Genomic DNA, 13,243 nt, shown 5'->3' with positions numbered 1-13,243 from the left:
AAAGAAAGAAAGAAAGAAAGAAAGAAAGAAAGAAAGAAAGAAAGAAAGAAAGAAAGAAAGAAAGAAAGAAAGAAAGAAAGAAAGAAAGAAAGGAAGGTAGGTAGGTAGGTGTCTGCAGCCTGACTGGAAAGAAATCGGCTGAAATCACCCTCTCCTTTCCCTTCACAGTAAAACACTATCCTACAAAACAGTTGTAACAATGTTATTACAACCTTTATCAGTTGCTTATATTGCTCTAGGAACTGCCTAAATAAAATACATATAATTTAGTCACCATAATGACCCAATGAGACCTGTATTTTTATCTTAGAGGGGGAAACTGAAATACTAAGATGCTGAACACCCGGAACTAAAAAACATTTAAGATCTGTAAAGGTCTATTACTGTGAGAAAGTCATTGGTGTAGCATTTTAAGAAATGTAACTCAGTTTTTTTATTGAATTCATTCACTTAGAAAATATTTACTCATGTCATATCCTGACCAGATTCTATTCTAGAACCTAGAAAGAGGGCAATGAAAAAGAAAGACATTATTCACCACTTATATAAAATTGTATATCCTAATATGAAGGAACAATACAAAAAGGAAAATAATGATTATGCTAGAGCTTAGTATGAATGTTTAAAAGTCAATAAAACTGTGTGCAAGTAAGAGGTGCAAATCAGGAGAGACTTCATTTTAACCACTATTCAAGGAGCCATCTTTTAAAGCTTAAAATGAACAAGACCACTGTTAATTATTAAGAAATGCAATATGCTGAGAAAACAGTGCAGACAAGGAGATGGACAGAGCCCTGAGTTGGAATTAAGTAAGAATGTTGAACTACATGTCTGGAGGAGAAAGGATGGAGAAACAGGATCTTTGCAGCCCTTCTTTAATCCTGAGGTATCGCTGTCCCACAGTAACAAGATTATGCAAGTGGAAACTCTCTACAGAAGACTGTCATGAGTCAGACATTTTATAAAATGAACATAGAAAATAAAATCATGATCTGCTGGCGTGACTGAGTTAAGGTGTCTCTGTTCTTTCTCATCTGCCTAAGACCTTCTCTGGTTGGCTTTAATAAAGACCTGGGCAACAGCTGGACCAGAATCGGAAGGTGCACTTCCTAGCCAAGAGAAAGGGACAAAGGGAGGAAAGTCAAGAGGCAGGGACCAGCAAGGAGGCGCAGAGGTGGATAGGCATGGACCTGAGCAGAGAGGTAGATCAGGCTATGGCAGGACACAGGTTAGAGAAGCTGCAGTCCAAGCTAAAGGCCTACGCTTTTTAAATATACAAGAGACTCTGTGTCTTTATTAACATAGCTGACACGTTTGTAGAAAGCCAGAAATATTGGCCCCCAGCGTGGGGCAGTAAATCTGAGTTTAGGCCTAGAGAACAGTTCTGGAAGGAAGGCGAGGAACGGGTGCTTCCCAGAGCTAGAATTGGCTTCCTAACAACCTCAGTCTCTCAGATAGGCCCAGACACTAGCAGCAGGCAGAGTGCGGTACGCGTGTGCAAGTGCGACCTCCCCTTCCAGACCATGAGCTTGGGTTGGCAGGAGGGCTACTGCAGGCCAGGGGTGAAAGCGAGGTAAGGGGCCACATGGCAGACATGGACTAGAAGAGACTGGTTAATGAAGTTCAATGAGCTAGCTAAGAGGTACTCTAAGCTAGGCCTGAGCTATATAAATATTAATAAGCCTCTATATCATTATTCTTCTGCTGGCAGGTCCAAGAAATCCCACTATAGTGATCGTTAAGGGAATGGTGAGTAGACTGTAGTACAACACACAGTATACAGTTAATGAAAAGTTAGGTACTAACACATACTAACATTGAAATATGTCCTACAGATGTATGTGAGAAAAGTAAGCACACACATGACAGATCCGCTTTGTGAACATGAAACCTGGGTACTATGGTACCACTAATTATTTTACCTCCATGTCCACTTCTAATACCATGCACTTCGCTTCCTCCTACTTCAAGTGAACATCCTCCTGCATGCCAGCAGCTTCCCCACTCCTTCCACTAAGTCACTCTCTGCCAGCACTTGGCTCACTGTCCCACCCCTACACATTTCTTTCTCAGGGATCAGGAACATCATTTAAAAGTTTTTCACTCTGAAGTGACTAAGGATGCTTTAATGATTTTGGAGTGTCCACATGACGCCATCACCTCTGCTTTAAAATGAGAAATCACAGTAATATTTGAAAGCAACGAACTATTCAGCCAGATGTCTCCTTAAGAAAAACAGAAATGAGTTATTCTTACCTCTACTTTTGTCCGATAGAGAACAAGCCTCTTGAGGCTGCATAACTTGGCGATGTGGCCAAAAGCCTGAGGTGGGAGTTTATCACAGGATGAGAGATTTAAGTCTTGTAGATTTGGGCACATTTCAGAAATAACCTCCAAGCAAGTGTCATTAAGAAAGTGGCTGCAGGATAACTCAAGGCGTACTAACTCAGATCCACACACCTTTAGAAACCTGTGGAAACAGTAATCCATGGAAATTTTATACAATCAAATGATACCTTTGTAAAAACTTTGAAACTGTATCACAGACACAGTTAAGAGAACAGATTTCTACTAAAGAAAATACATAACTTGATTCACTGGGTTCTTGGTGCATGCTGAAATGTTCCTGGCTAACTCAAATAAATCAAGCTGAGAAGAAAAATGAATTCACATGGATTAACATGGTACAGACTCAGCTAATATCAAGTAGAAATTAAGATGGCGGAGGAGATAGTTCTGCTTACCTGCAATTCATTTTGGAGTTGTAAAATCTAAAACATAAAACCCTAGTCTCTCAGTATACATCACTCTCTTAACAATGCCCATTCAGAATGGGGTAATATACTTTATATACAGTATACAAAATGACAGGTTTAATTAAGAGATTCTGAAACAGGTCTGATTGGCTTCTTAGTCTGGAAAATATCTAGGCTAGCTTAGGAGATATATATATATATATATATATATATATATATATATATATATACACACATATATATGTGTGTGTATATATGTGTGTATATATATGTGTGTATATGTATATATATGTGTGTGTGTGCGTATGTATATATATATGTGTGTGTATGTATGTACATATATTATATTCATATAAATAAACATAACAACTGTACTGTTGTGTTATGTTCTCTGTAGCTGTTGCCACTTAGTAATTGGACTGCTTGGTGCCAGAATTAATATAAAATACCCAACTGCAGCTTCCCATAAATACACAGAAATAAAAAAAGATAAAGAAATAAAGTATTTCATCAGAATACTTATTGATTTATTTATCTTGTTGAATGATAACTGGGATTAAACTGTTTGCTCATAGCTGTCATAGAAAGTACTCTAAGTGTTCGTGTGATCTGAAAGTATGTAAATTTATGAAACTTTATCAACTGAGTAAGCTGGACCCTCACACATGTACCCATTAACCCTGGTCTGTGCTTATTCTTCCTTGACATGCAAACAACCTTAACACTCTTAACTTCCATCAAAACTTTTTCCTAGGTTATCTAAGAACCTACCAAATACACATTTAAAATAAAATTGAACTAAATCATATAACTCAAAGTTTAAAAGAAGGACATGAAACTAACCATCAACTATAGAGTTCCCTGTTCTACTCTTTTCTATTAATGTTCTAGGGCAGGGGAAACTATTTACCCATTGTCTTAGTCATGTTCTGTTTTCTGTGAAGAGATACCATGACCATAGCAATTCACAAAGGAAAATGTTGAGTTGGGGCTGGCTTACAAATTCAGAGGTTTAGTCAAACCCATTAACATCATGACAGGAAGCATGGTGGGATGCAGACAGACATGATGGTGAAAGAGGTAGGTGAAAGTTTTACATCTAGATCAATAGGCAGCAGGAAGAGAACAAACCATGAGGATTAGATTTGACCTCTGAAACCTTAAAGCCCACTTCCTAGTAACATAGTTACAAGGTTGGTTAGGGTTTTATTGCTGTGAAAAGACACCATGACCAAGTGAACTCTTATAAATGCAAATATTGAATTGGGAATGGCTTATAGGTTCAGAGGTTCGGTCTGTTATCGTCATGCTGAGAAGCACGGCATTGTACAAGCAGACGTGGTGCTGGAGGAGGACCTGAGAGTTCTACATCTTGATCTGAACACAGTCTGGAGGAGGCTCTCTTCTCCACTGGGTGGAGCTTAAGTCTAAGAGACCTCAAAGCCGGCCTACACAGTAGCACACTCATTCCAACAAGGCTGTATCACATGGGTGAAGCATATTCCGACCACCACTTTCCACTCCCTAGTCCCCAGAGGCTTGTTCAAACACATGAGTCTATGGGGATAATACCTAGACATAGCATAATGAAAAACACATTTAGTTTAACGTCAAACGTCCCCATAGTCTAGTGTTAAAAGTCCAAGTTCAAAGTCTCTTCTGAGATTCAGGCAGTCTCTTAACTGTAATTGCCTGTAAAATCAAAAGCAAAAACCAAATCACATACTTCCAACATATCATGGCACAGGATATACATTACTGTTCCAAGATGTCATAGCGAGGAAATACTAGACCAAAGCAAGATCATCAGGGCAAACTCAAAACCCTGAATCTCCATGTCTGATGTCCAACTCCTTTCAGCTTTGATGACTGCAACACACTTATTTCTCTTGGGCTGGCTCCATTCCTTGTTAGCAGTTTTCCTTGGCAGATAGTTCATGGCTCTAATATTTCTAACATCTTGGGATCTCCAAGGCAACCTCACAGATTCTTGTTCCAATATCTGGGATCTCTACATGATCTTCTGGGATCCTCCAAAGGGCTTAGGTCACGTCTCCAGTTCTGCCCTCTGTAGCACTCTCGGCTCTCCACTCCATTGGTGCTGCTGCTCCCAGTAGTCATGCTGTGGTACTGGCATCTCAAGTCTTCCATTGCAACTAGGCTTTACCAATAGCCTCTCGGAGGCTCTCTTCATGGTGCCAAGCCTCAACTTCTTTGACCCCTTCAACCTGCAAATGAGGCTACACCTTCATCAAGGGCCTTTCCTGGCCTCTCACAGTGCCAAGCCTTTCCATGACCCTTTCATGCCTTCAAAACAAGTACTACTTAAGTGACTTTCAAATATTGCCAAGACTAGCTGCCAGCAAAAGATCTGTCTCTGGAACATAGCTTTTTTGTGTTCTCAGAAAATACTTCTCAGATTCCACCTGAGTATTGCTGTTCTCTTCTGAATCACTGCTAATTTCTTAGCTCCAGCTAACCAGCATCAACTGTCCCAGTAACACCTTCTATTCTTGACTCTAAAGCAAGAGTCACATGGCTGAAGCTGCCAAGTTCTGCTGCTTGCTGGGGCTGGAACATGCTGCCCTCCTTGATATGATCACCAGCTTTCTGTTTTTCAGCTCCTTCGCTACCTAAGCTTGGCTGTCCTGAAACTTGCTCTGTGGCCTGACCTTGAATTCAGAGATTTACATGTGTCTGTCTTCTGAGTGCTGGAATTAGAGACATGTACTACCTCACCTGGACATAGGAGCTTTTCTTTACCTTTCCACAAGATTTTCACAAGGTCTGGGTTGCAGTTCATTCCAGATAAAATCAAGTTGACAACTGCCAATAGTCATCACAATCTATCCCCCGTCAATCTGACACACAGTCATATATCCTTATGTCTAAATGGAAACAATAACCAGGTCATAATAAAGCCTAACATGATATAACTATCACTTGTTTAACTATAAATGCATAAACAATAAGGTTAGCTGGGTTGGATCTTGCCCAGAGATCATGACTCCCTTCATTGCATTTAATATCCTTAAACGCAGGACTAAGCCCCACCCTACTTCCTCTTTGAACTGTACATTTTGTATTTTTTCCTTTCTAAGCTTGCTACACTTGGTCAAAATGTTCCTCCTAAGAGTAAACCGCAGGACAAAGTCTAAACTGGGCTTTTTTGAGACTTCCTTTGTGAATACAACAAATATAAATAGACTCTTAGGACAATGATAAAAAGAGACCTAGTCTTCACCAAATTATCACAAAAATGACCTCTAAGCAACACACTAAAATTCTTCTCCTCGGAAACCAGGAGAAGCCAGGTCCCCGGAGTTCGTATCACCCTCAGCACCAATGTCTTCCATATTCATACTAGGATGGCATTTAAAGAATTCCATTGCTTCCCAAAATCCATATTTCTCTAAACAAAAGCATCGCCCGGCCTATCATAGCAATAACCCGGCCCCTGGTACCAACTTTTGTCTTCCTTTGGGTTTTACTGAGGTGAAGAGACACCATGACCAGGTCAACTCTTATAAAGGCAAACATTTAATTGGGGCTGGCTTACATTTTCAGAGGTTCAGTCCATTGTCACCATGGTGAGAAGCATGGAATTGTGCAGGCAGACGTGGTGCTGCAGAGTTCAGTATCTTAATCTGAATGCATCCAGGAGGAGGTTCTTTACCCCACTGGGAGGAGCTTGAGCACTAGGAGACATCAAAGCCTGCCTACACAAGGACTCACTTCCTCCAACAAAGCCAATTCTATTCTAACAAGGCCACACCTCCTAATAGGGCCATTTTCCATGGGCCAAACATATTCAAACCACCACACACACTTCCTCCGACAAGGCCACACTTCCTAATCCTGTCAAGTAGGATTCCCTAATGACCAAGCATTCAAATATAGGACTCTACGGGTGCCATTTTTATTCAAATCCCATACCCACATCTCAGCATTTTCTCTGCTATCAAAGGCAGACTTGAACAGCACCCACCATATTGCCTCATGGTTTTGAACACCAACTATATGAAAACAGTTCGGAAAGATGGAAGCACCCCACAAACATTAAAAATATAAGTTATACATTGGCGAGCAAAGTTTTAGTCTTTGAGAAATTTGTGTGCATGTGTGTGTATTCAGAAGGCGATTTTATAGAGTCAATTTTCTTTCTGCCTTTTTGCTGGTTCTGGGGATGGAAATCAATTAATTGAGATAGTGCAGCTAGAACTTTTATCTGATTGAACCATCTTGCCAGTACCTCTCACTTTTAAACAAACAAACAAAAAAATGTGGCTGTTCCTGATTAGTCCTAGGGGCCCACATTTACGCATGACTTGCTCATCTTCTGTAATCGTTTTCAGCTCTTCCTAAAGTCACCCATTCCTTTTAAACTCTAAATTCAAATAGCCTCTCTTATTAGTGTCATTGTCTGTGACGTTTCTTCCTTAAGACTCAGACGCTTCTCCCGTGACTTCCTGATCTGGATCTCCTATAGGTCTGTTTCCTCTGCTAATTATATTACTTGAGCTTCAGTCTTCATCCAGTACATTGATTCATTCAGTAGATACTTATTGAATTTCCACCATGACATGAGGGGACACTGGGAGTTACCATGGATAAAACACGGTCCGCACTTTCGTAAAGCAGACTTACATTTTAGTGAGATGGGACTAGAAACAAGTAAAGTGAATAGTGTGTTAGTGAGTGAGAAAATGTTGAGTAAAACGAACAGTGCGTTAGTGAGTGAGAAAATGCCGAGTAAAACAAACAGTGTGTTAGTGAGTGAGAAAATGTCGAGTAAAGCGAATAGTGTGTTAGTGAGTGAGAAAATGTCGAGTAAAGCAAATAGTGTGTTAGTGAGTGAGAAAAGTCAAGTAAAACGAACCGTGTGTTAGTGAGTGAGAAAATGTCGAGTAAAACGAACAGTGTTTCAGTGAGTGAGAAAATGCCAAGTAAAGCGAACAGTGCGTTAGTGAGTGAGAAAATGTCGAGGGTAAGATAGAAGCAAAGCAGGGCAACCAAACACGGCCAGAGAAGTCTTGGCAAGTGGGTAGGGAAGGTTCGAACCTTCCTTGAGGAGGTAACTAAAGCAGGCATCAAAGGAAGGGACATTCCAATCAAAGAGAAGGGCAAGGGCACTGGCTGGGGCAGAAACTGATGCAGGAGGCACAGGGCAAGGGGCAATCAGTAAGTCAGAGAACATGTAACACTTCCCTTGTCACAATGAAGGCTCTGGCTTTCATTTTGGAAGAGAATGATGCCCTGGTTTCAGTAGCTTTGAGCAGAGGAGTGATATCACACCTGTGTCACGCCAAGACTGCACTGGTTTCTCTGTAACTGAACTTTGAGGCACAGGAGCAAGAACAGAGCACCATCAGGACACCCTCCAGTTCTTGAGGAAGAGTGGCCTTCCCACTGAATTCCCAGGGGAGTACCAAACATGGTGACAGCTAGGTTCTAGTTCCACTTCAAAGGTGGCATTGCTGAGTGGTGACAAACTTCCAATAACTCACATGCAATTCTCACATAATCTGTTTCCCACTGGTTTTCTAAATACAATTTATTTATTTATTAGCATTTTAAACATTTTATTGGTTCTTTGTGAATTTCGCACCATGCGCCCCAATTCCACTCATCTTCCCCTCCCTTTATACCTACCCTTGCAACCTCCCCCCAGAGAAAAAAATATCTCATTGTAGAAGCTGTAGCATATCACAGTGTGCCCTGCAGTATATGCTCTGTCTACACCTCTTTGCTTGTACATGTTCACTGCAATGACTCATTGGTATGGTACGAGGCCTCTGGCTTCTGCTACCCTATCAATACTGGATCCTCATAGGGACTCCTCTTGAATATCTGGTTGTTGCCCTGTGTCATTGGGATCCTGTACTTTCGAATCTATAGGGCAGGATGCTTCATGCCCACTATCAGTTCACCTGTGGAGTAGATGTTGGGATAGGCTAATTCAAAGTTCTAGACCTAGGCCTGAGAGCTATGTGAGCTGGTCAGAGTGCTGGATCTCATGTTCTCACACTCTCACACCCTTGGGGTTGACTAACCAGCAACCCCCACAACCAGGGCTAGCCCTATCCTGTGCCCAGGAAAGGTGCAGGGCCCATTTTCCAGAGTGTTGCAGATGGTAAGAGACATGGCCACTTCTCCCATCCCATGACCCCAGGACCAGTTCTACTACATGCCATAGAGAGGGGTGAGGACGGGAGAAGGCTGTCTCTCCCTGTCCACTCTACCTCCCAGCAGACGAGTGGCAGGGCTGGATCTCCCGGGCTCAGGCCCTTAGTGCAGGCACATCTGCAACTCCACTATCCAGAACCAGCTCCACTGTGCTGCCCGAGTGAGACAGTCTGCTCTTCCAAGTGCTGCAGCAGGTGAGGGACAAGCCTGCTCTCCTGTTCCAAGCCAGCTCTCCCACCTTGACCAGTGATGAGGGCAAAAGGGAGGGGGAGGGGAATCTCTCCCTCCCTGACACTACCGTGCTACAGACAAGAGGCAGGGCCAGCTCTTCCACGCTCACATCCTTGGTAATGCTCACCTGCAACCACCGCATCTGGGGTCAGCTCGACTACGCTTTCCAGGCTAGATGCAGGGTGAGTTTTCCTTCTCTCATGAATGACCCCAGGGCCAGGTCTCCCACCTACGGCAGGTGATGAGGGGGTAAGAGGGAAGGAGGTTTCTTCCTTGTTCACACCACCACTCCAGAGAGAAGTGGTAAGGCATGCCTGAGTGGCCCCTTGCAAGGGTCATGTGTCTTGGGCTCACTCCTGGGCAGGGCCTTCGGAACCATGCAGACATCTTCTAGTCTCCATCCTGCTCTCCATCCTAGGAGCCTGTCCGGGCATGTCTGGTGCCGGACTGGTGGTCATCTCAGGCTAGCTTCCTGTCCAGGCCTCCTGACACCAGACTGATGGTCGGCTCAGACTTGCTTTTTTCCAGGGAATGTTAGCTTACTAATTATTCAGATGTTCAAAGGTCAGAACACTGAGCATAGACATGGCCTCTCTCTTCTCAGTCATCCACTGACGCACATGTGACCTAGCAGCCACATCTACAAATGCCTCTAGGAGAAGGTATTGACTAACATTTTATAATGAATTCTGTATGCTTCTTCATATTTTTCAGCAACTGCAACAGATCCTTGGCACATACAGTCCCTAGCATTACATATAGAATGATGGTTTGTATTATCTATTTGCTTTATAGATCTAGAATCACCTAGGTATGTACATGAGAGATTATCTAGACTATGTTAGTTTCTGGGAATGTCTGAGAGGAATAACAAATTACATTAGCCTCTGGCAGGTGTGTGGAGAATTATCTAGATTAGGTTAGTAGAGGTGGAAAGACTGATGACAGCACTGTTCTATGGGCTGGGGTCCTGGTCTGAATACAGAAGAGAAAGTTCACTGCAAACCAGCATTCTCTCCTGGGCTTCCTGACTGCAGCAACAACGTGACCGCCTGCGTCACACCCTGCTGCCATGCCTTCCCTGCCATGACACACTGTCCCCTTCCTTCTGGAAGGGGCTTTTAGCAGGGTATTCTGCCACAGCAGCAAAACAAGTAAGAAATGCATGTGGTGTTTAGAAAGCAGCTGAGTATCATCCCTTTTCAGTGAAAGTATATTTTCTCCAAACCACTTATTGAAGGGTCATGTCTTTACCAATGTTTATCCTTGGTCTTCTTGTGAAAGAAGTGTATTCCATAAACCTATTCATTGCTTTCTAGGGTCTAAATTGAGTAACACTGGTACATGTATCTGTTTCATATGCTTTTGTATACAGATATTTGGAATTTAGATTGAAAAAAAGTGTAATAACTTTCTAGCTTTGTTATCCTTTCTCAAAATCACTTTGGCTCTTGTGATCTCTTTTCATCCTATCTTATGTAAATATGGGAATTGTTTTCCTATTCTGGTAGATAATGTTACTGGAATTTGAATAGACATCATACTGAATATCCCCCTTTGGTTCTGTAGTATGAACATTTTAACAGTGATATATCTGAACGTGGTCTGTCCTTCCATTTATTTGTGTCTTTTTGTATTTCTTCCGCCGATGTCTTAAATTTCAGCATATAGCTTCTTTACCTTCTTGGTTAAGTTACTCGAAAGAATTTTACTGTTTTGATGTAATTGCAAATAAAAAATATCTGCTTATAAAAAAAAAGAAAGCAGTTGAGTAAATCTTCCAATTAAAAAAACTGCTTCACATTTCACCTTTTTATTGAAGATAGACTTTTTCATATGATATATTCTGATCAATTTCCCCTCCTTCAACTCCTCCCAGAGCCTCCACTCTCCACCCACCCAAATCCAGACCTTTTCTTTCTCACCCTCATAGGAAAACAAACAGAAAAAAAGAGTCAAAGAGCCCAAGATGCATATATATCCACAGACACACACTTTCACTCACACACAAATCCCATAAAAGCACAAAATCAGAAACCATGATATCTAAACAAAAGACCTGTAAGGTTAAAAAAAAACAACTAGTGTTGAGTTTACTTTTGTGTTGGCCCTCTACTGCTGGACATGGAGCCTGTCCCTAGGAGTGGTCTGTATACCCAGGGAAACTCCAGTGAGGAAATGAGCTTCTCCCTTGCCGGCACCTGTCAGCCGGAGACAGCTTCAGGGCTAGGCATGGAAGCTTGTGTTCACTTCCCTTCTCAGTGTGCAGACCCAATCTAAAAATAAGCTTTAGTAAGCAAAGGTACGTTTCTGTGCATGGGATCAAACTATTTCCCCCAAATTGGACAAATTAACACTGTTACTTCATTTTGAGTATACAAGCAGTTATGGTAAGTCATTTATAAGTTAGCAATCTAAAAATGAATGCTGACTTTCAATGAATTAAAAATCCCATTTTTGATTTAATAATTTTTAAATGTTGCGCAGATTAGAAAAGTGACTTCACAGAAATAAATGAAGTCTTAGAACTAGAAGCTTTGGTCTTACTTCCTTGAGATCTTTGCTAAGGGGCAAAGCACTTTTATCTAGATTTCCTTCTCATATCTGAGTTAGAATAACTGGGCATTTCTTTTCTTTCTTTGCTGCCATCATGGAAAACTTTTCCTCTAAAGAATTTACAGAGGAGTGTCAAACTAGTCAGCCCAAACCTCATCACTAACAAACAGGAAGTCTTCAAGCTGACCTGGATGAGAGAGTCAGAAAGCACAATAAAGGCATGGCCCCCCTTACACTGCCACGTTGCTTTTGATTTTCCTCCCTCCAAGGCTCAGATATGCATATTTTCACTCTGAGCAGGCTATCTAATCAATACGCTCACGTTCCCTCTTCCCAACTTTACATAATATATTGATCTCATAAAGGCAGTAGAAACAGACTCGACTGACCATACATGAATCATTTCTTAATGCGCCTCGTGGAAGTTTTATTTCATGCAGTTACATGGTTATTTTTCATTGATCAACTAGTTATTCATTTCAATCATGAGATGGGTCACTTGGGAGGAGAATAACTTATTTCCTCCAGCCTGTTTGTTCTACATTGTGAATTCTTATCTACTATTACTTGATATTGAGGGTTTTACTTACCCTTTTTTAGAACTTCATTTCAAAATTTCCCCTTTTATTAAAAATACTCTTTTCTCATATAATATATCCTGATGGCAGTTTCCCCTCTCTACTCCTCCAAGTTCTTCCCCAGCTTCCCCCCCCCCCACCCGGATCCATTCTCTTTCTCTCTCTCATTAGAAAAGAACCAATTTCTAAGAGGTAACAACAAAACATAACAATACAGTATATAATAAGATAAAACAAAAACCATCACATGAAAGGTAGGACAAGGCAAATCAATAAAAGGATAAGAGTGCAAGAGAAGGTACAAGAACAAAGACCCCCTCGTTCACAAACTCAGGAATGCCATGTAAACACAAACAGAAGCTAGAAAATATGCGCAGAGGACCAGTGAAGAACCCCGAAGGTCCTGTCCATTCCCTGTGGCTCTTGCACTCCTCTTCTATGGGGTTCCCTAAGTCCTGAGGTGCTGGGAGCTGATGGAGACATCCCGTCTGTTCCTTCCAAGGTCTCCCTAAGAGTTTTATGAGCCTAGATAAAGACTCCTGTGCTAGGTCTGCTGCTATGAGAAGCCTGGCGGTGCTGTTGTGGAAGGCTGTATAACCTTTAGGGCATGGAGCTTCCCTGCAGGTCGTGGGCCACTGGCCTTGTGCTGGGGAGCAAGGGGACAGAGCTTTTTATGTCTCTGGTTTGTACTCTCTCTACTTCCTCACTGTGGATATACAGCCAGCCTCTCCCACTGCTACCATGCCTTCCCCATCTACTGCCACAGACAGACTGTGCCCCTCTGAAAATGTGAAACAAAATAACCCCCTTTCCTCAAAAGTGTATTTTATCTTAGCAACAAGAAATCAACCAAGGCAATAAATGACAAAGTCCTTGAATCTAAAAAGCACCCAAAATGCTTCCTGACAAAATGAATATGAGGGGTAAAATCCTGCA

The 13,243-nt window shown here is 41.8% G+C and overlaps 1 protein-coding gene and 1 non-coding gene across 6 annotated transcripts in view; both read right to left on the bottom strand.

The window, feature by feature from the left end:
• Fbxl4 (F-box and leucine rich repeat protein 4) overlaps window positions 1–13,243 on the bottom strand; it is a 75,452-nt gene that overhangs the window by 24,802 nt on the left and 37,407 nt on the right. For all 5 annotated transcript variants that reach the window (XM_021222162.1, XM_029533424.1, XM_029533427.1 and 2 more), the window contains one exon: window positions 2,257–2,470. In XM_021222162.1, coding sequence (XP_021077821.1) covers window positions 2,257–2,470 — 214 coding nt within the window. The remainder of the gene's footprint in view (window positions 1–2,256; window positions 2,471–13,243) is intronic.
• Window positions 9,704–9,836, bottom strand: LOC115063039. Its single transcript, XR_003842922.1, has one exon. It is a non-coding gene; the product is annotated as a small nucleolar RNA SNORA17 (small nucleolar RNA).

Source organism: Mus pahari, chromosome 22 (genome assembly GCF_900095145.1).
Source record: "Mus pahari chromosome 22, PAHARI_EIJ_v1.1, whole genome shotgun sequence".
In the NCBI taxonomy this organism is placed as follows: domain Eukaryota; kingdom Metazoa; phylum Chordata; class Mammalia; order Rodentia; family Muridae; genus Mus; species Mus pahari.
The sequence above is the reverse complement of the archived record's forward strand: the minus strand, read 5'-3'. Positions and strand labels throughout refer to the sequence as shown.